Source organism: Nyctibius grandis, chromosome 4 (genome assembly GCF_013368605.1).
Source record: "Nyctibius grandis isolate bNycGra1 chromosome 4, bNycGra1.pri, whole genome shotgun sequence".
NCBI classification, from domain to species: Eukaryota; Metazoa; Chordata; class Aves; order Nyctibiiformes; family Nyctibiidae; genus Nyctibius; species Nyctibius grandis.
This window is the reverse complement of record NC_090661.1, coordinates 100,402,816-100,425,615: the sequence shown is the minus strand read 5'-3', so window position 1 is coordinate 100,425,615 and position 22,800 is coordinate 100,402,816. Positions and strand designations below refer to the sequence as shown.

At 41.4% G+C, this 22,800-nt stretch overlaps 1 protein-coding gene across 1 annotated transcript; it reads right to left on the bottom strand.

The window, feature by feature from the left end:
• Nucleotides 1-1,478: 1,478 nt before the first annotated feature.
• LOC137662568 (disintegrin and metalloproteinase domain-containing protein 9-like) lies at nucleotides 1,479-22,289 on the bottom strand. Its single transcript, XM_068399103.1, is given in 23 exon segments — nucleotides 1,479-1,557; nucleotides 1,913-1,965; nucleotides 2,444-2,507; nucleotides 3,103-3,232; nucleotides 3,863-3,968; nucleotides 4,588-4,668; nucleotides 5,083-5,257; nucleotides 5,455-5,560; nucleotides 5,686-5,881; nucleotides 6,409-6,498; nucleotides 7,501-7,672; nucleotides 8,488-8,609; nucleotides 9,629-9,713; nucleotides 10,209-10,381; nucleotides 11,026-11,097; nucleotides 11,179-11,244; nucleotides 11,764-11,983; nucleotides 13,559-13,635; nucleotides 14,607-14,685; nucleotides 15,344-15,420; nucleotides 16,619-16,716; nucleotides 22,078-22,222; nucleotides 22,224-22,289. Coding segments are annotated over 23 exon segments (2,532 nt in total).
• Between the last annotated feature and the right edge of the window lie 511 nt (nucleotides 22,290-22,800).

Below are 22,800 nucleotides of genomic sequence, written 5' to 3'. Positions count from 1 at the left end.
TCAAAGCTCAAATCACAGAAGAGGAGCGAGCGGTAACCTGAGCCAATGTTTCCACTGATTTTGATTAATTGGCTCCTTCTGATACTCCTCCTCATGAGTTGTGTTGAATTAAGGAAAAATATTGATTAGGGAAATTCACAAATTCTTCTCTGGAGAAAATAGTGGAAGTTGTGTGTCCTGGTTTGGCCGAAACCAGTCCAATTTTCCTTTCAGTGATTTTTACTTTCAGCCAAGTCTCTTCTAAGTAACTGCACTTTCTGAAACTGACTGCATGTTTTGCAGACAGTGTCTGCTTCCAGGACTGATAACGCTCGAAGTTTGTAGTTATCGCTGACGCACCGGTAGGGATGTTATGCAGAAAGGCTCTTGCTGTACTTGTTCTTAGAGAAACCAAGGTCACTGCTGAATTCCTCACTGCTTACGAGTGAAGAGCCGAAGGGGAGTCACACCTGCAGGGAGGAGCAGACAGGGCAGGTGACCCAAAATTGACCAACGAGGTATTCCATCCCATACACGTCATTCTCAGGATAAAGTGGGGTGATCATGGGGGTCTCTGCTGCTTCTTCTGCTGTGTTTGGGTGTTTCTGCTGCTTTGGGCTGCTTCTGCGGCTTGAGCCTTTGGCCAGTGCCCAAGGAGGACTCTGTCCATTTTTCTGCTGCCCCCGATCCCGATCCGTGCATCCCTGAATCCAGCTCTCGACCATCGCTGGGCCCAGCCTGGGCCTTCCCACAGCCTGCCCTGCAGTGCCGGTGGGGACGTGGCCGACATCGGGGGAGCTCGATCTTGGTTTTGTATATATTTGTATATATTTGATTTTTCATTATTATAGTTTATTAAAACTGTTTTAACTTTCCAACCCCTAAGTCTCTCTCCCTTTTCCCTTTCCCTTTCCCTTCGGGTGGGGGGGAGGGTTAACAGAGAGTGTCTGCCACAGGTTTAATAGCCGGCCCAGCTTTAAACCGTGACAGCCTGGCACACAGGAAGGGCTGCGTTCTGCTGGCGCCAGGCTGGTCCCCAGCAGCACGGTGCTGAGGGGACGGGGCAGGAGGTAGACAGACTGCAGCCTTCCCGAGAGGTCAATCTACGTTCTTATTTTCACAGCAGCGTATGACGAGAGGGGAATAAACGATGTCTGTAGATAACTGAATTCACTCCTCTTTGGCCTGCAAGTAAGGCTGCACTGCAGAAGAGTCCTGTTCTCTGGTGCTGTTACAGATTTAATCTAACAGGAGTTGAACTTCAGGCTTCTGATTTAAAAAAACCCAAGAGGTGAGGTAGAAGAGGCAGAAATACAGCCAGCAAAATAATGGGATGTTACAAAATCTGTGTTCAGTGCCTCTTAGCATCCAGTCTTTTCCAGAGGTACGTGCTTTCAGAAGGTGTTTTGGCTGCACAAGGAGAGGGCTGGAGGATTGCAATCTTCAATTCTTTTCAGACCAGTTACTTGTCCAAATTGGTTGAGGGTACCCAGGAAACTTCAGACAGCTGGTCTAGGCGGGACTGTGGGTCGTTGAGGTCCTGAAGGAACTGCAGGAAACAGGGTTTGTACTGGCTGCCTGAAGTGTGGAAAACACATTTCATAAAGTATTTCATGACTTGGTATCTCTAAACTGGTTCTTTACCATTTTTAAACAGTTGCGAGCATTTATACATATATTTAACCCTCTCTGCCCCTCCCTCTCCCTCTTCGTCTCTTTCTTCCTAGTAGCATTTACGTGTGCCATTATGCTGTTTTCTATACAAGCAGTAAACCAGCATTTCTCCTTCAAGCATTTAATCTATTTTATCTCATATGTGCTGCATGAAAAATCCTCCTAAGCAGGACATGAGGCATTAGGAACTTCACTTACAATGACACAGCAATGTAAACATAGCAAACATGAAGTAAAGAAGGTTTTAAATACTACTTACCTTGGATCAGGGAAATGCGATATGGTAAAAAAATCAGGAGTTGATGTGGCAGGCTGGAAAAGATGTTGCAGAAAATCAGGTTAACAGAAAACCCAGATTTCAAAGTGTGGTAAATTATCCAGTATTAAGCTATTGGTATTTTAGAACTAATTTTCATTTCCTGTGACCGTCTGCATATTGTCTTGTAACATTTTGGTTTAATAATTTTTATATTGTTTTATCAGAACTAGATCCACAGCCAGGGTAAGCAGCTTCTCTGGTATTTGGCCACAGAATTCAGAGTTCAATCTCAGTAGCAGCCTATTCCATTCCATACTACGCACAGCCTGTGTTGACAGGGCAGGCCAAAAGCTCACACTTACCCGAACAGAAATCCTGTCTAACACATTCTAAATTATTTTAAATACTTGGAAATTCAGATGATTTCAAGTATCAAAAAGCCACAAAGTCATCAGTAACTATATTAGAGAAAAGGCACTCTATAATTTGGATTATTCAACATGAAATCATTCAAGTATGCATCTATCTTACCTGATTATTTCCTGTGTTATCACTTGGTCTGTTATTTTGCTTTGGTTGCTGCACATTGTTATCCCTGAAATAAAACCCACGACATCAGGCAAATCCCCATTTGGTTTATTGACCTTCAAGGGACAAAGCTACAGCTCAGAGATCTGGATTCTGTTTCCCACTCCACCCCTTGCTGGCCTTGGTAACTAATTTCAATGTGCTGTGCCCATGTCCATGTAATACAATTATCAGTAACAATTAGGAAAGTGCAGTGTATTTGGGGAAACAATGCTTGAGAACTGACAACTGGAGCATCTGGATTAAACTACCTAATAGCAGGGTACTGGCCATTAGACATTGGAACGGGCTGCCCAGGGAGGTGGTGGAGTCACCATCTCTGGAGGTGTTTAAGAAAAGACTGGACATGGCACTTAGTGCCATGGTCTAGTTGACATGGTGGTGTCAGGGCAATGGTTGGACTCGATGATCCCTGAGGTCTCTTCCAACCTGATTGATTCTGTGATTCTGTGATTAAACTACCTACTACTACTAATAGCAGGGAAGTCTTCTTTTAGCGGGTATGGAGTTCTTTGTATGGATAAAACATCTAACTGGCTCGCTAAATTAATCTGGAGCGTGCTCTCAAATCTTGAAATACGTGTTTGTCGTAAGTGAAATACCTGTATTGTCTTCTTTTCCTGCAAAACTTTCTTTTTATTGCATCACGCTTTATTACTGCTAATACAATAATGATTACTAGTGGCAACACAAGGAAGAAAAAAATAAGCAGACCGTCCCGAAGTGATGTATCTAGAGAAAAAGAATTGAAATCATGTAAGAGAGTAATCTCCTTTAACCTCACATTAAAGCATTTTTTTCAACTAAAAACACCTTTCTGTTGTAGAAACTACAATCTTCACATTATTATAGATTAAAACTAGTAACTCCACTGAAATTTACAAAATACTATGACCAGAAAAGCAGGATTTGGCCTTATGTTATCACAAGTTCTTTCTGCCTTACCCACTCCATGTTTTATGATATACAAACTTTTTCCATTTCCATATATTTTTCCAAGAATTCTAGAGCAGACAAATTGATTTTGTATTTGCTTACCCACAATTGATCTGCACCTCTTCTTTGTCTTCATAAGCTATTAATAAATACAAAACATTTTGCGTGGTCTCTCAGTGTGAAGGCCAGCAAAATCTACTTCATTTTCCCTTTGCAGAATTTCATGGCTCTTAGATGAGCCAGCTGCTCCTTGCTGCATGCACCTCCTTAACCCCTCTCATTTCTGGGAGACCCTTTCCATATAGAAACACTGCTGGCTTCATTCTCAAGCTATAATCTTCCTCGATGACATCCATCTTATCAGAAATCTGTTTTAAATACCTAAGTATTTAAATGGCAGAATGAAGGCCAGTTTCAGTGTCTCACCTATGTGAGCTGGACCACTGTCAACACTGCCGCCGTAGCCCGACCGGTTACAGAACGGAGGGGCCCATCCAGAATTGCAGTGGCAGTTCCCGTTGTTGTTACACACCTACAGTTGATACAACAGGGATTAGTCAAAGGAACAAGGCCTTTCTGGAAGTGGCCGCTTTCAACCTCCAGTATATGGTTGGAGTTACACATTAAGAACTGCACGTGGAAACAAGAACTATTGCATAGTATTGCTTGGGAATAAGCTCTTTCCCTCCGTAATATCCCAAAACACCGAGTGATACTGATACCAGAAGCTAATCCTCTACAGAAGTTAACCTTTGTTTTGTTATTTGCCTACAACAGATTACAGTCCTCCTCAGTTTTACAGAGCTTCTCAGTTTTACAACCTCTGGACTCAATTTTGATTTTTCATAGAGAAATATATAAATCACGAATCACTAGACTGTCCTCCTTAGAGGAATATTTTCCTTTTACAGCTTGATGGCTCAGTAATATTTGAAAATTCCCTAGGGAAATTCAGAAGAAATGTCTCTCAGTGTTAAGTGCTAAGAGGTTTACAGTATACTGGCAACACGAATTACAGATGAAAATGTGGACTAACTTTTAATAAAGATCAGTAAAAAACAAAGCTTCCTGGCTGGTTATGGCTTTTATGCAGGGATTTTGCACCTATCTCTGTCTTCAAGAAACAGGGCATGGAAACACCATCTACTCACCCCATTATCATTACACTTCTGCTTTACATCACAGATGTAGCCCAGATGACTTGCGTCAACACATTCAAAATCTACACAGGCCTGGAAAAAGTATTCAGTGTCTCAAACACAAAACTTCAAACAATCCCATCCTTTTATAAATATACTATATAAATGTATATGTTTACAAGTCTACAGCTTTTGCTTCAATGTCAAGAAAAAAGGCTGATAGAACATTCAGTACTTCACAATTTTACAGCTGTATTTGTCTCAGATTTTCTTAAGTCTGTGGATGCATTTTGATGGAGTAATTTGAATAACTGATAATGTAGGTCACTGATTTGTAGCATCTCAGTTTTTGAAGAGCTGATTAATTGTTTGTACTTTTATATCTCAAAAAGCAGGTTCTTTACTATATGATGGCATACAAATAAGAGAGCTATGTAATGCTTTCAAAAGTTACGAACTTTCCAGTTGGTTGAATATATTTTGTAATACTGCTGTGATTCATCTTACCTTCTTTTCTCCACAGGCAGTTCCATCATGAACTTGAGCAGGATCAGGGACATCTGATCCTAAGTCAAAGTCAGAAGACCAGCATAAAACCCCAGATGCGTTATTGACAACACTCCAAGCAGGAAGATTCTGAAGACTAACAGATGTGCACTGGAGCTTGCCGCACAGACTATGCCTGTATTGAACGAATGACACTCAGAGACAAGGTGAACAGAAAAACCCAGTATCAATGCAAATACACCATCCAGTCAAACTTTTTAGCTTGTATTTCAAGGAAATATTCTTTTAAATCTCATGCTCTGTGAGTTTGTAACAGAATATATTTTTTACATTGAGGATTTTAGGGTCAGCTTTTATTTGCTGGTAACTTACTGAACAGGACATTTCTTGTACACTCCACCTCTCATTCCACAGTTTCCAAACCTATCTCCTTTAATATTCGCTTTTTCAAAGCATACATCAGGTGCTTTTTGTGCCCCTGTACAAAAAATAGCGGATCTTAGTAAGCCACTACACTGTCTTACAAATACGAGAAAGAAACAGAAAAATCGGAAACGTCTGTTAGGAGACTACAAGTCTTTTTACATTAAATTATAACCATACCTTTTCCATATATCGATTCACATTGTGAATCAAAACTCTGGCATACTCCATAGTAGCAATATGCCTTCATGTTGTCGCAAGGGTAACCATTCATGATATAAACGTCGTCTGGACAGTAGGCATTGCTTCCATTGCAGTATTCGGGTAGATCACAGAAATCCATTTTCGATCTGCACTCTGCTCCTGCCACTTTAAACTAGAAGCAGAGAGGAAAGCCACCCTACTTTTATTTTGCAACAGCAGAAGTTCTAACATGAAACAATGACAGCTGGGAACCTTTTGTAATTTTAAGGAAGACAAAATGTTTTTTTCAGATCAATATCTAACAAATATCCAAAATTTCCCTCAGGTTCATATGGTGTAGCTACAAGTTTATGAGCAGAGCTTGCAGGGGACTGGGGTAGATCATACAAATGCATACACGAGTACAAATTAGAAAGCATCTAAATACCATAGACTTTGGAGAAGCTTGGTGTTGCATAACTGAGATCACCGAGTCCCCTGATTGCTCCTGCCTCCTACGAGGGATGACACAGAGATGACATTCCATTTCTAAGCTACTGGCCAGGAGTCATTAGACACAAATTCTCTGCTCACATGCTCTCTACTGGGGAATGTAGTTTGGTAATGTGAAAATACGTCAAGGGTACTATGATAGCTCTTTTCAGTCATTAAAAAATACTAGTAAATAGTATCAATTTAGCTTAATAAAACATACCCTACCTTGCAATTTTTGCAGCACAGTCCTTGAGCACATTGTGATCCAGGCATGAGTTTGCAGGTTGCAGCATCACAACAAGGGTTAGTACATTCCTGAAGAACAACCATGGACAAGGGGACACAATGTTTGTACCTCGCCGTATAGCTGGGAAAGTACATCATCAAACTAAGCGCACGGACAAAGCAAACCTTAAATACACCGTCTCTCTTGCATGTTCTGAGGTTGGCAGCCTTCTGTGCTAACAGAAACCAGCATACAGTTTGGCTGTATTTTTTTACAACAAATCATCAGAAAAACATCTGTTTTGATGTGTTGTGGCACAGGGGTATAGCATAGGTTTACACTTTAAATGGACACTGAAAGAAGCAGAATACTTTGGTTTTTAAATAACACTTCTTATCACCCCTCCTTCCATCTTATTTTTCCACTACACTAGCAGTCTGAAGGAGAGAAATGTTGGTATCTTTTAATGACTTAGAAGGAGGCCTATACAATGGAACCAGGGATTGCTGACAGCCTTTTGATTTGTTGGTGTCTTTTTTGAGACACTTTTATTTTCTAAAGAACGAGTCAATATCCCATTCTTTGAGGGACATTTTAACAATGCAAATATGACCAACAAAAGTTATTTAGTTGTGGGCTAAGCTTCAGGGTTACAGTTAGGAAACCTGTGAGTGCTCTATAGATGAGTAGTCTCTTTCATGTAACAGAAATATCCATGTTGCTAAAACCAGCACAAAAACCAATGGCGTTTCCACATACTCTGCACTGAAATGCACTTCTTTCCTAAGCATTGGCTCAAAGCCCTTGAGTTCCTATCAAAGTCAAAGTATGATTGTAGGCTTTTTCTAAAATTTATCTTCATATTGCTTGCAAAAATGTAAATTTGCAAGGAAAACTCCTCAGATACTAATGCAAGTCAGGTATACTAAAAGGCCGGCATTATACAACAAATTAATATAATATAATATAATATAATATAATATAATATAATATAATATAATATACCATACCATACCATACCATACCATACCATACCATACCATACCATACCATACCATACAACAAGTATCCAGTTGAATTTCATTTATTACCTGCGGTTTGCCACAGTCACATTCTTCATTGTTATCAACGACATTATTACCACAGACAGGTTCTTTGTAAACATGACTTGTTTTGGGAGGATTTCTAAGGCAGTTTCCTCCTCCATTTAGAATAAGTTTCTCAAAATCATCAGCACTGCAGGTGCTGAAATTCCGGGAGCCACTGGAAAGCATAATGTTATTTTTTCACTATAAATATTTTGCTTACAGGAAAATATATAACTTAAGCCCTTAAAATATTGTCACTCTATAATAAATATCATGTTTCATAACATTAGGAGATCATGAGATACTTCATTTTTACTTTATTTTGGATTAGACTGCAGTACTTATCCATTCTGGTGTCCTATATAAAACAAGCCTTAGAAATTCCTTGTCTGTACTGAGCCTAAAAATGCTTGATTAATAAATACTTTCCAGAAAGACATTCACCTTAACTTGGAGTCCCTAAGAACTCAGGAATGCATCTTCTTATAGTAGTTTTGTCCAGTGTTCAATTACCCTGATTTATTAATACAAATGTGGATAGATAAAATAATATGATCTTTTTCTCTTAAGGGGAAGCCAAAGAACAAAAGAACTGAAAGAAATATAGGCCGAGAGGTTTTGTTTAAATTAACTGTTACGAGAACCTGTGCGAAGGATGCATGTTTGCACAAACCCAGTGAACATATGTAAGGCATTGTCAGCAGGGTAAAAAAACCAGCAACACACTATCATTTACAAAAAGAATTAAGAAAATTCAAATAAGTTTATAGGAATGCTACAGATAAAGAATGACTGGATTGAAAAACAGATAACATTTCAAACAAATTAAAATTATGTCAAGACCTAAGTCAGTGAATTCACCTCTGTGATTAAATGTTTCAACCAACTCCCCATTCACAAAAGTTCTTCAGGATTCATGGGACTTTCACAGCTTATAAGGCATAGTCACTGCAGATAAATAACAGCTATTAAAATAAGTGGAAATCTTACTTATCTGTGCTGTGCATAATATAGGATGCAGGACACCTCTTATCGTCATGTTTCATTCCAAGGTTATGCCCCAATTCATGTGCAACTACTGTAGCATGACGTAACACATTGTTATGATTCAACTAAGAAAGAGAATCAGTGTTAAAAAAAAATGTGAATCTAAAGAAAATACTGTGTTTCTACCTACTGATTTATTCAAGGCACAAAGCTCTCGGAGGCTATGAAGACAGAATACTAAATTGTATTGCAAAGTGAAAGCAGCAGGAACAGAAAATTTGTCACTGTTTATTTTCAGGTATGGCCACGTTCTGCCACTCTTTCTATTCCTTCCATTAGGATCATATTCTGAATAATAACACAATTAATCAGTCACAACACTGATTTCAATGGAGTCTTCAATGGCAAAAAGACAAAGACTGTTAGAGAACAGAATCTGCCTCTAAGATTGTCCATGATGTTGTGGCATCCATATCGTAGACAGGAACCTCTGGAGACACTGCTGCTGCCCCAAGGGTGAAGGAGAAAAAACTAGTTTCTGGCTAATTTTGCCAAATTTAAAATTCTTGTCCATTTACAGCCTCACTGCGGAGAATTCCAGACACTTGAGAATAGAGTGCACTATGTTCACTGTCTATCCACATAAGGAGTCAAAAAATACACATTATTTTGCGGCTGCATTCCCGTTCCAAAACCACTGTAACGGTACAAGAATGGGCTTTTCTTATACAACTTTGAGCTAGCTGAATTACAAAATGTGATAAAAAACTATTTCAGGACTAAATCAAACAAATGGACTGGAACGTGCTGAAGAGAGAAATTGGAAAAAGCCTTTTTTTTTTTAAATATAAGTATAAAAATATGCCCAAATCTTTACATCAGAAACCCCATGAAAGAAACCGTACCACTCCAAGACCTGAGTGACTTGACTGAATAGGTCAGCAAAGTGCACATTATTTATTAGGATGTTCTGGAAGGTACCAATGTCTGGTCATAGCAGCATCTACAGCTCTGGGTTGTGTAAATGCACAGGGGAAAGCCTTCAATTGTTCAGGTACCTCTTGGTCTCACTAGCAGCACATCTATAATAGTTTAGCAGCTCCTGTGCGAGTTTCTTCCATTAACCGCAACATTATGTACTTACAGTGCTGATTGACCCTCCCTGGACGTGTGAGCAGACAGTACCCACAAAAGCCATTCCAATGGATCCACCATAAGAGCTTCTCCCTCTGCAACAAAAGCAGTTTGAAGGTGTTGTTGAAAGAGGGGCTGAAAGTTCATGATTTCTACTAAAAGACACTGATGAGTCTGAAACAAACACGGCAAGTCAAGATTTGGTCTTCTTGAAGTCAAGAAGAAATTTATCATCATATCAGGGTTTCACTGGAATAAATAATGAACATCTGAATAACGGAGCTTGAAAATAATGACCAATCACCTGAATCTGCTACTTTAGTGCTTCTGAGTTCCTAGAATCACAAAACGACTGAGGTTGGAAGGGGCATCTGGAGGACATCTGGTCTATCCCACCTCCTCAAGCACAGCCATCTGGAGTTGATTATCTATAAATTCATTGCAGTTTCTTGACATTTTTCCAGTTTAAAAGAGTTTGGAAGTTGAGTGAATTTTACTCTAGACATATTTTCATTCATACACAAACCCAAAATCATATACATTAACAACACTGGCAGCAGGGCTAGTTTTTCCACTGAACAAACACTTACATTATGAGATGGCTAACATCATTTCGTGATCGTTTAAGAAGATCTTTCTGTCTCCAAGAAACGAATCTACCCAGTACATCTCCAGCTGAACCATCCATTACAGATATGTGGTTTGTATCTGTCCAGATCTCTAATCCAACCAAAACAATCTGGATGTTTAATGCTCTATACATCTGAAAAAAAATATAATGATAATTACTGTCCATCAGTCTGTTTCAACTGAATTATGAAAGATTACATCACTACTACTGAGTAAACATTAAGCTGAACATGATGACTGAGGCATAACTTTAGTTTCTTCTAATAATTAACAGTTTGATGTGAGGCAAGAATCTATGACTGAAGGCAATCCACTTCATGAAGGTACCTAAACATATCTTTCAGTTGGAGAAGTTGGAAAGACCACGTTCATTCATTTCCTTAGTTAATTGTCTTGAGGAGAAATTGGGAACAGATGATCAGAGAGCTTATGGAATTGTTCACAGCACTGACAGTTTGCTTAATAAAAAAGAACTACATACACGAGAAATACTCTTCCTGGAAATGTAAAACCTACCGGAGACCTCACGTTCCTGGTGCAGCCAAAGTCTGAGAGCACAGAGAAGTGGTTTAAAACTATCTTGCATCTCTCCCTCTGTCTACACCTCTATAGGACTTGTGCACAGATTAATGAGGTACCTTAAATGTGTTACAGATTGCTGTATAACTTCTAAATACAGTTTCAGAACATAATTGTTCAGACTTGCTGCATTAGGTGTTCTTTTGAAAACTATGATAAAGTAGACACTACTGAATCTCAGCAACTTATCTGACCTACCCCATCAACGTAATTAATCAGCTCAACTGTTTCCTTTTGCACCGCAGCTGGATCAGATTTCTTCATCAAAAACTGTAAAATATCATATGAGAATATCAGAGAAAAAAATTAATGGTTTAATAAAATGTATGCAGCATTGGATGAAGTCATTACCCTGTTGTTATCCACAACCACAAATAATTCCACATAACTTTTCTGCAGCAGGACAGCTCGCTTCTTCTGCAAATTAGAAAGCACAAGAAGTTAATGTAATGACTAATGAGTTCAAGATTTTTTACTTATCTTTCTCATGATTTTAATTCAGGGATTTATAAAGCAATGATGCATTTTTTAATGTGGCCTCAAAAGCCTATTTGCCTTAGATTTCCACATAAATATTTGTATCTCGGTAATTCACATCTGCTCAGACACTGGGATGCATGAGCTGGATGGCAACTTCATGCCTTTCATGTCATACCCATGACTGTCTTGGGCAGAGCTCTGCTCTTCTGCTAAAGGATTGCTTCAAGCTATGTTAAATTCCCATTGTGATGTTCTTCTGTTTCAGGATTTCCTTAGCAGTACTCCTGCCAGTTTGGGGTCCATGAAAATGAAGGCAACAAGGAAGTGGCCTGCCAGGCCAAACCCACCTGCAATGATACCATGCCAAAGCAAGAGCTCTGGAGACCCTTGGCTGCTGGAACAGGCTGAGGAGATGGCTTGGACTGAAGCTCTCAAGAGAAACTGAAAGGTATTTACCCTCAAAAGCTTTTCCCTGCTAGAGGTACTGTTTGATAAAAACGTGTATTTCACAGACTGCTTCACAAACATCTCCTCGTGATGAAGGCTGCCGTTCAGCACACCACATTGGAAGGGGATATCCTGCATATCTTCTAACTCGTAAAACACATGTTCAAATGTGCTGGATGTGTTGAGCGGCTCCATTCCATACCACTTGCCACCAATGTAGAGAATTCCTCTAATAATCATAAAAGAAAGAAAAATTATTCTACAATTTTTCCCTCATGGTTATGACTAGGTGAGTGAATGACAGCTGAATACTTAAAAACTATAGTTGTTCATACCACTATGTTGAAAGAAATTATTATCTTTATTTATCTTAGTATAGGGGGTAAGTTCAAATGCCCAACAGGATCTGAAAAGACAAAATAACTTATTTAAAATACTCATTCGTAGACAAGTGTGGGCTCCTTGAATCAGTTGGCAGGAAAGCCCAGTTGTTACTAAATGAGTCTGGGTTGTGGGTAAGAGCTGGTGGACAGGGTCTATTTTAGTCCTTATCTCTAGTCTCACTCCTAGCCCCATGCAGCTAAAGTAATCTAGCACTTTAGGAAAAGATATCTTCTAAGACAGAAAGAGGCTAAAAGGAATCACCAGGATGTTTATGAGGGCAATAGCAGTATTGCACTGCTGAGTGCAGCTAAGGGTAAAGATTTTGCATTTGTCCATCGCTCAGAAACACCTGGTACATGCCCACTTGCTGCACCAGAATCTTTCAGAAGCTATTGTCTTGTTCTCCTGAATCTCAAAACTATATTTAGAAAAATAATTCTCCAGTTAATATCTTGTGAAAGAAAGTCCTCAAAAATGTGGGTTCAAGGTAACCAAAGGATTTGAGTCTGTGTAAGTTTGCAGAACAGCCAAAATGAAATATCTGTTCTGCTTAGTGAGATCCAGCATTTCCTGAAATACCGGTATGGTGACTATTTTATTCTTCATTTAAAGGAAAGCCAGGAAATGTCATTATTTATTGTGAGTGGCATCTCACTGTGATACTATATGTGAAAGATATGTGGGTGAACTTTATCCCATTTACCTCTTCCTGCTTGTCAAAAAAACATCAAACTGAACATGGCTACTACAAGCGACAAGTCTAACCAAAGCCCAGCTGAAGAGCCAAGCTTATAAAGGCAGGGGAGCATGGACACACTCTGTTCTGAATATCTGCCCAATTTGCTGTAACATGCCATCTCCTTTTGCCAACTCACATGGACCGATTCAGTGAGGAGAACACCATCTTTTATGCATTATTCTGGCTGTTTTCTCAAATGTAATTTTCTTGTATTTGAAACACAAAAAAATTGTTTCAAATTTGGTCAAAACTTTTTCCACAGAAATGTTTTTTCTTTTGAAACATGCCCATTCATAAGACACAATTGTTCACATGAGTGTGTTGAGTTTAGCAAAAGCTTCATCAGTGTTTCTTCTGGAGAGGGACCTCTGGTCAAGACATTCGCATCAAGTAATACAGGCCTCCATTCAGGCCCGTGTTCTGACTATATTCGGATTGTGCTCTCTCTCATGTTATCTTCTTCTGTGAAGGAATTTTGGAAAAGGGGAAAAAAGTGGTAGCTGAGGAAAAATATAAAACCTCTAAAGTGTTTCAGATTCATCTAAAGGTGAAATATAAAAAAAATATTGCAAGATAGATGGTGTTTTCTCTCCAGCTGTATGTGAATAGCAACTGTGCTTCACTGTTTTACTTTGGTACTGCACAATGAATTATCATGAAGTAAAAAGCAAGAGGCAATACCTAAGGCCATCACATCTGCTAAGAGCAAGCATTGAGTCAGCAATTCCTTCAACAGTGCCGTGATAACAACAGTGTGTCTGAAATGCAACCAAACCACATAATTAATGACAAAATAAGGTTGTTGCCTTCAAATGCAAACTTATTTTCTGACCAACATTTTTATTTGTGTGACATTAAGGCTGGCTGTCACAAATTTACAGAGCTCCCTATTCTGAAAGTAATCCCAGCCTTCTTGGAATAAAAAGTTACTGGACATGAGTAAGTACAAAAGCATTTGCTCCCTTGGTTCTAGAAAACAACCAGCCTTTTAGTTTAACCCATCACCATCTTTTAGCAAAATCTTTTCATCTACATTACTCATCCTTTTCTTAAACAAACTCCTCTCAAAGGCTGATCTGAGAAGATCTGCCATGCACAAAGCACCCAATTAAGTCTCACTGAGCTCACATGCAGTTGAAAGTTTAAATTAAATGCAGAAGCATTTGTAAGGCTTGTTTGATTCAGGACCTCAAAACTATAGAGCTTTGATGCTAACATTGTACCTTTAACTGCATACTATGCGAAGGCAACCTAATCGGGTAGCTCAGATTCAGTCTCGACATAATCTCCTGGCATCTCCTTTCACACCTCAGAAAACAGTGATGCTGTATCACCATAAACAGGCCACTCTATCATAAGACATAGAACCTTACGTTTTCTATCAGTGGTGACTTAAGCAGAAATGCTACAAATGTGAAAATTCACAGAAGCCTCTTTCCCAGCAAATATGTTTTTCTTATGTAGATGCTTTATCTGCATCACTTGCATTTTCCCCTCCACTGCCAAAAATGTAATCAATTTTCACTGTCCCATTATAGAGATATGAAGACACTCAGAATTAATGATTGTGCATTCACTTTTGCTTTGAAAATACATTTAGATGCACACACATCCTTGTTGTCATCCTCAGTTCTATCAAATTGTTAATATGGCCTTCAATTCATAAAGGTTGACTTCCCTGGGTTGAGGAAACTCTCAAACAAAAGGGGAATTTTATTATGTATGATACCTTGTTTTTTGATTGTGTTGCCTCCAGTTTCCCATTTTCCCCATACGTATATAGCATAAAGTCTTCGCTAACAAGCTTTCTGGAAACAAAAATAAACTATTGCTCTTTAACAGTCCAGAAAGCAAGAAATAAGTCAAGAATCCTAGTAAGTACTACATTCTGGTATCTGGTAGGAGCACACTCATGCTAAATTATTATTAAAATCCACGGACATGAAACCAAATACCTCAAAAATGAGCTGTATTATTTGGAAAATAAGTTACTTTTAAATATTTTAACTAAAATATCCATAGAGTAGGATCTGAGCTGAGTATGTTATATCAGGGCCTGGACTATTACAGGCTCAGAAATGAGGAACAACAGTAATAGACAAATTTCTTCAAGTATAACACAGCTAACAACCCTCCCCTCCCCCCTACTAAAGAGCTAATGTTGAGCTGAATTCTAATTTTCCATAAGGATTTTCTGAAATCTACTATCTTGTGGTGCTAATAAAAAATAATCAAAATAAATTTCTGCACGACTAGAAAAAAATATTATTCCCTTCTATGTGCCAGCTAGTGCCATAACAGAGACACTAATTAACAGTCATTTAGTAATTACTACAATCTGCCATTTAAATAGTTTCCTCTGAATTTTTTCAGTATGAAAATACTCATCTGTATTTTTATAGTCTGCGTACTATATCCAACTAAATCCCAAGATGGAATGATTTCTTAGAACACTCTATCGCATACTTATTTTTCTTCAGTTTTAGGAGGTATGTTCCATTTCTGGTTTTAATTGAGTAAGAAAGATTGTCATCTGAATGCTCCTGAAAACAGAACAAAAGGGATCACTTAGTTCGGTGATTGTCTACTTGGTTGTGTCAGTTCCATGTTTTCTCTGACAAGAGAAGTCCAACTATTATATATGTCTCAAGTATTTCCCAGATTTACAAAACACACATTCCTAACTCTTATGCCTTTCACAGTCTCAGCACCACTCTCTACATTCTTTCCTATGGAATGTTTAAATTCTACTGAGCTATAAATCTTCATGTAGGATACAGAATGAAAAAGTACACAAACTACACAAGAAATTAAATATGTCTGCCATTAGAGATTTGTAGAGAAAGTGTAAAAAGTATAGAGCCTACAGGAAAAACGAAAATGTAAAACTTGTACTATTGAAAAAAAAAAGGGTGTTAGTACAGCTAAACGTAGACTACCACCCTATAGTTCTGTAGGCTCAGGAACAGATGGTCCTCAGATGCTAGTGGAGAGGGGGTAGCTACAGCTTGGATGATGGTGGCCAGACTCAGTTCCCCAAGAAGGGCACAGCCCATGTATGCACTCTTTGCCCACCTACCACATCATGTTTCGTGACACTCCTTATGTAAATCATCTGCAGCCGGATGAACGACTCACAGATTCTTCCTTCCTTCCTCGGTTTGCACAAAGATGACTAATGCTATTTCATTAACAGGTACTTCAGTAATTGAACTCAGTATCTGGCACAAAGGTAAGTTACCTCAGAACTGAAGAACTAAGGCTCAGATATTTCTCTTTTAACTCATTCATTTAACCTGCGCAACTCTGTGGGACCATTTGTACAAAGGGAGCATCAGCCCTTTAGGTGCTACATGGTTGAAATGCTTTGGTTATGCAAAGACTAGAGACAAGGAGCAAAAGAACATATGCAGCATGGATGTTAGTTCAAGTTCGAGTTCAACATCTAATCTGACTTGGAGAAAGTGAAAATACTCTTCATGTTCCTTCCCACTTCCATCTTACAAGGCTGTTAACAGGACTAGAAGTTTGAAAGGTGTTAACTTAGACTGAAATTACAGACCTTTGTGGGAACAAATTTACTCAAACTAGTTGAAAACACTAAGAATCTGAAGAGATCATGTGGGGCACATTTCTTCACAAAAATAATCTATATATACCAAACATTGTGTGTATGTAATACAGGACGGTATTGTGAAAAACAGCAACATCAGAAGAAAAAGATCAGATAGAATAACAAACCTCATGAAAAAATGGGTGATGTTTCTCTCTGCCTGTCAGACTTTGAGGAATAATTATTTCTAACGTAGAAAGTCTGGATGTCTGTTCAGAAGATACACCTAAAAATAAAGTTTGAAATTTCTAAAGACTCAGAAAGGATAAGTAATACATCCTCCAGTACTGGACCCAACAGTCTATGCTCAGTTTGGTCTATTCTGTCTCTGCCAGAGTTCTTGGGTTATGCTGGGAAAGGTGCAGAAATCAATACTTTCATTCATGGCCAACATACTCTTAATTTCTGACTGTTTAAACTAAATATATATTGCTTCATATATTTATGTTCAACATACAGATATATTTTCAACATGCAGAAATGCTGTTTTGACTGTATTCAAGGTTAATGACTACACCACCCCAAACATAACCGATGTAAAGTGCTAAAACCTGCAAATTCAAGCAAAAGTTTTCTTAAACTGGGCATCCAAAACTATCTGGCAATCTTGGCTTTAACTCTTAGTCTTAGTTACTTACATTATAACTGGGATAATAAATTTTGGTCATTCTTTCATATAGACATTATTAAAATAAATTAACTGCTGTTAGCAAATAAAAAAAATAAATCCCTCAACCAATACGACAGTAACATCACAGAAAATCCCAAGAACAAGAAAAATAAAAAAAAAAAACCCAACCCTGCTGTATTCAGTGCATACTTTGATAGTGACGAAGTAGCTCAGGAATGGTCAAACTGATTCAAAAAAAAGTAACTTCAGATTAAAGCTGGGGTCTTCTGGGGCACACAAAGAAACACAATCAAATGGCTTAAACACAATCTTAATTCTCACGTATTCTAACCTGGATTATTAACTTTGTAACTTTGCCTATCATTTTCAAAACGTTTTTTCTTCCGTGACCTACACTTTTAACCTGATGTACCGTAGAAAATTTATGCAGCTACCTTCTCTGTCCACCCATCTGTCCCCTCACAGTAATTTTTGAAGTAGCTGTCCAGTTACGATCAACTGTGCAAGAGATGCTAACATCTCAGATGGAATTAAGTTCCTTCAAGCTTTGTGAGATGTGCCAGGAAGACTGTGCTGATCTGTAAACCTACAGCAGGGCTCTCTAGGAGTGGCTGACGGACGTACCGTACAATTATTTTGAACAGTGGATCCAACTTTGCCAGGATGTTTCAGAACTTGCTAGGCAGAGAATTGGAGAATATTGTATCTCCAGAAGAATAAATTCGGTCCCTAAATACACTGGGGAGTGTTTTTACTGGTTACAGAGCTATTTGCTGTGGTCTGGCCTTCTAGGTGCTGTTAGGTCCTGCACTTGCTCATATTCTCCCTCTTGCTCATGTCTGCACTTCTGTCCTTTCCTTGATTAAATCAACTCCCCCTTCAGCCTTCTCCTTCCATTTAAATCCTTTTACTCCTACTCCTTTCCCCATTGCCCTGAATGAGGAATACTTACAGTTGTCCTCTGGATATAATTCTGCCACCTGCTGCATGCATAGTCTTGTCTCACCACGCTGCCTCCCAAGCCATTGTCTAATGCGGCATTTTGTTTGTTCCAGTGGCAAGGAAAGGGTGAGAAGGGGTGACTGTTCCAATCAATCATGTTGGAAGAGACCTCTGGGATCATTGAGTCCAACCATTGCCCTGACACCACTCGCTATGTCAACTACACCATGGCACTAAGTGCCATGTCCAGTCTTTTCTTAAACACATCCAGAGGTGGTGACTCCACCACCTCCCTGGGCAGCCCCTTCCAATGGCTAATGACCCTCGCTGAGAAGAAATGCTTCCTAATGCCTAACCTGAACCTCCCCTGGCGAAGTCTGAGGCTGTGTCCTCTTGTCCTAGCGCTAGTTGCCTGGGAGAAGAGGCTGACTCCCACTCCGCTACAACCTCCCTTCAGGTAGTTGTAGACTGCACTAAGGTCACCTCTGAGCCTCCTCTTCTCCAGGCTAAACAACCCCAGCCCCCTCTCAGCCATTTCTCATAGGTCAGACCCTCCAGAGCCTTCACCAGCTTGGTCGCCCTCCTCTGGACTCGCTCCAACACCTCAACATCTTTCTTGAAGTGCGGAGCCCAGAACTGGACACAGGATTCAAGGTGTGGCCTCACCAGTGCCGAGTACAGAGGGATGATCACTTCCCTAGACCGGCTGGCTACACTATTCCCAATGGAGGCCAGGGTACCGTTGGCCGCCTTGGCCACCTGGGCACACTGTTGGCTCATGTTTAACCGGCTGTCGATCAGCACCCCCAGGTCTCTTTCCGCCAGGCCGCTTTCTAGCCACTCTTCCCCCAGCCTGTAGCGCTGCGTGGGGTTGTTGTGGCCCAAGTGTAAGACCCGGCTCTTGTTCCTGTTGAACCTCATGCTGTTGCTCTCAGCCCATCTATCTAACCTGTCCAGATCCCTCTGTTGGGCCTTCCTACTCTCCAGCAGGTCGACACTCCCACCCAGCTTGGTGTCATCTGCAAATTTACTGATGGGGAAGCCCGCTAGTGACCGGACGCCTGTTGGACCATTCACCACCACTCTCTGGGCTCGGCCATCCAGCCAGTTTTTAACCCATCGAAGAGTCCACCCATCCAAGCCCCGGGCAGCCAGTTTGTCTAGGAGGATGCTGTGGGAGACAGTGTTGAATGCCTTACTGAAGTCTAGATAGACTCCATCCACAGCCCTGCCCTCATCTGCTAAGCAGGTCACTTTGGCATGGAAGGAGATCAGGTTGGTCAAGCAGGACCTGCCTTTCATGAATCCATGTTGGCTGGCCCGATGCCCCGATTGTCCTGCATGGGCGGTGTAATGGCACTCAGGATGATCCGATCTCAAACCATCTCACCCTCTGTGGGGCAGGGATGCAAGGATGCAGGCTGCAAATCACCTCACCCTCCATGGGGCAGGGACGCAGGGATGCAGGGATGCAGGCTGCAAACCATCTCTCCCTCTGCAGAGCAGGGATTGCAGGGATGCAGGGAAACAAGGATGGAGGGAAACAAGCATGCAGAGAAGCAAGAATGCAGGGATGCAGGCTGCAAACCACCTTGCCTTCCACAGAGCAGGGATGCAGGGATGCAGGCTGCAAACCACCTCCCCCTCGCCGGGTCAGGGACGCAGAGGTGCGGGGCTGCAGGGATGGAAGGATGCAGAGCTGCAGGCTGCAAAGCACCTTGCCCTCCGCGGAGCAGGGGCTGAGGCCCGGCCAGGGTCCCTGTTTCGGCAGGCGATGGGCTTTGCTCGGGACTTTGGGAAGGGGCCAGCCCCCCGCCCCGCCCCGCCCCGCCGCCGCTCGCAAGCGCAGAGCAGGTCGCCCTCTGACGCGTCTCAGCGTGGCACCTGGGACCCGGGCGAGTGGTTTTGGTTTTTGACCCAAAACCGCTCGCCACCTTCCCAGCAGCCCCTTTACAACAGGATGGTGGGCAAAGAACCTGAGCGCCCCCTCCCACCCCCCCTCACCGCAGCAACCGCTTGGAGAGGCTGGATCCCACCGAGCCCCCTCTTGCTCACCCCCAGTCCCCCATTCCCAACCAAGGATGCTGTGACAAGCCCCCACGAGTGTCCTCCTCCACGTGGGGTGCAGCACCCTGCCGTGGAGCGGGACCTCCCCCCCAGGGGAAGGAGGAGAAATGCGTTCATGCTCCCCGGCTTTTCCTCACAGGCTCTTTTCCGGCCGCGGCACCCAGGGAGGTGCTTTGCAGCATGTCTGGGCTGGGGAGTTTGGCTGCTGAGGACTCTTCCAAGTGCTTTTTGTCTCGTGTGGCTCCTCCCCTCGAGCCCCACCACCTCCCGACCCTCCGCGCACACCCCATCTCGCTCGGGCCCCTCCTCAGAGGGAGCCGCGCATCCTTCCGAACATCCCCACGCCGCTTTATGCCCCTGCTTGGGCAAACCAGCTCCAGCAGAGCTGGCAGCGCTGGGCTGAGACATCGCAGCGTCCCGCTGGCTCTTCTCCCCCGCTGCCGGAGGGCCCTGCATGTCCCTCGGGTGTCCCAGATCCCTTTTTTGAACCTGACCGTGGCTGTGGATTCGTACTCAGGCCCCGAGCTGCAAACTGGGGCTTGAAGAAACATCCCCTGCAGCTGCCTCCGCTTCCCCAAGGGAACGTCTGGCAGAGCCCGACACCGGGCACGGGGTGATTTATGCCGCTGCCTGAAATCGAGCGTTGCCCGTCCTGCTCTTCATACTGGGCGAGCCGAGCCCGTTCAAAAACCAGTTTCAGGACCAGTTCAGGTCCTCCAGCATCTGGCCACTGGCAGCACAGGGACATCGGAGCTTTTGTATCTAACAGACTTCCATGGATTTTTCTTCCTTGACTTTGTCCACTTGTTTATCGGCCACGTGCAAACCCCCGAGCACCCGGGGCCTCCTGCAGTGGGGAGTCCTGCAGGGAGCCCTTGGGTGACCTGTGCCACCTGTTTCGCGTCTCCGCCTTCAGTCTCTATTTGCTGCCCCAATCGCTCTTCTGTTGGAGATGGCAGGAACAGTCACCCCTTCTCACCCTTTCCTTGCCACTCGGGATATTTTAACCTTCTATCATGTGATTCTGTGATTCTGTGAAATTTAAATTTTGACACCTGAAAGCACGAAACCATCTTTCATGCATATCATAAAAATATCACTTTCTAAGAAATATTCCAGGTGTTACATCTAAATCTGAAATATGAAGCCAAATCATAGAATCATAGAATGGTTTGGGTTGGAAGGGACCTTAAAGATCATCTAGTTCCAACCCCCCTGCCACAGGCAGGGACACCTTTCCTCTAGACCAGGTTGCTCAAAGCCTCATCCAACCTGGCCTTAAACACTGCCAGGGAGGGGGCAGCCACAACTTCTCTGGGCAACCTGTTCCAGTGTCTCACCACCCTCACAGTCAAGAATTTCTTCCTAATATCTAATTTAAATCTACCCTCTTTCAGTTTAAAACCATTCCCCCTCGTCCTGTCACCACTTGCCCTTGTAAAAAGCTCCTCTCCTGCTTTCCTGTATCCCCTTCAGGTACTGGAAGGCTGCTGTGAGGTCTCCCCAGAGCCTTCTCTTCTCCAGTCTGAATGTTAAAATCATAAATGGAAATGAGTTAATGAGGAACTAAATCAAAACTGTAGGAATTTCCCTCACATCACTGAAGATCGAAATCTTTTTCTCCAGTCTTTACTCTCGATGAGAGTGACAGTAACTGCAGTTGTCACAACCAGTGTCCTGTATGGAAGACGATGTATTTACCTACCTACTACATCCTGGAGAAAAAAAACCACAAAAAGCTCAACTATAAAAAGCTTCAACCTGTAATCTTTTCTGGACACTTTTTTTCTTGAACAAGATTTTCTCAATTAGCAGGTCAGCTAATAGCCTAACACCTGGGGAGAGCAGTGACTCGATTTGAAAGGTGGCATCATTACCATCAGGACCGAAGAGTACAAGAAGACTTGGAGAAACTTTCTGAATATGTAACAAAATCTGAAAGCTTACCTTGTATCCAAAAAGGTTTCCCAGTTAAAGTTAGTCCAAAAGTGAACAAAAATAGGCTGTATTTTAACATGACGAGATTTCCCTGAGAAGCTACTACAATATCTGAGTAGACACTGTGTACCTAGCTCTTAGCTGCTCTGCACAGGAGAACTAGAAGAACAAGAACCGTCTGCTCTGAAGATAAACAACAGAAAAGCACTCCGATACTTCATCTCTGCTAAGGAAACGGGAAGTAAAATTTAATCCATTAGGCTTGTAAAAAAAACTGGTTAGACAGCTTAACGCAAATAAAAAGCAGCACATTCTTAAATGCTGATTGCAGAAGGAGCACCAACCCATGCCAGGATCAAACTGGTTTATTCTAAAGGACTTTGATACCACAGAGAGATCATATGAGATTAGAAACATGAAATATAGCTACCAGTGGATACAATGTTTAGGATGTTTATACTGGCTATTGTCAGCTCAGTAAAAAACTCTAGTATAAAACAATCTACTCTTCGAAATTTCAGCTTGTTCTTTACTTTCCATTTTTTGGTCTTTACTATAAAAATATAAAAAATGCAGTGCATATGAACGCATGGAAATCCCATAAACATACATAATACAGGGATTTTACCCAGTCCCTTCTACATTAAAGATAATTCTGCTCACCAAAAGTCTGTAACTTTGTGCAGCTCATTGCTCTTCCAGGATCAGAATAATCTTCCGAGGCATCATGCA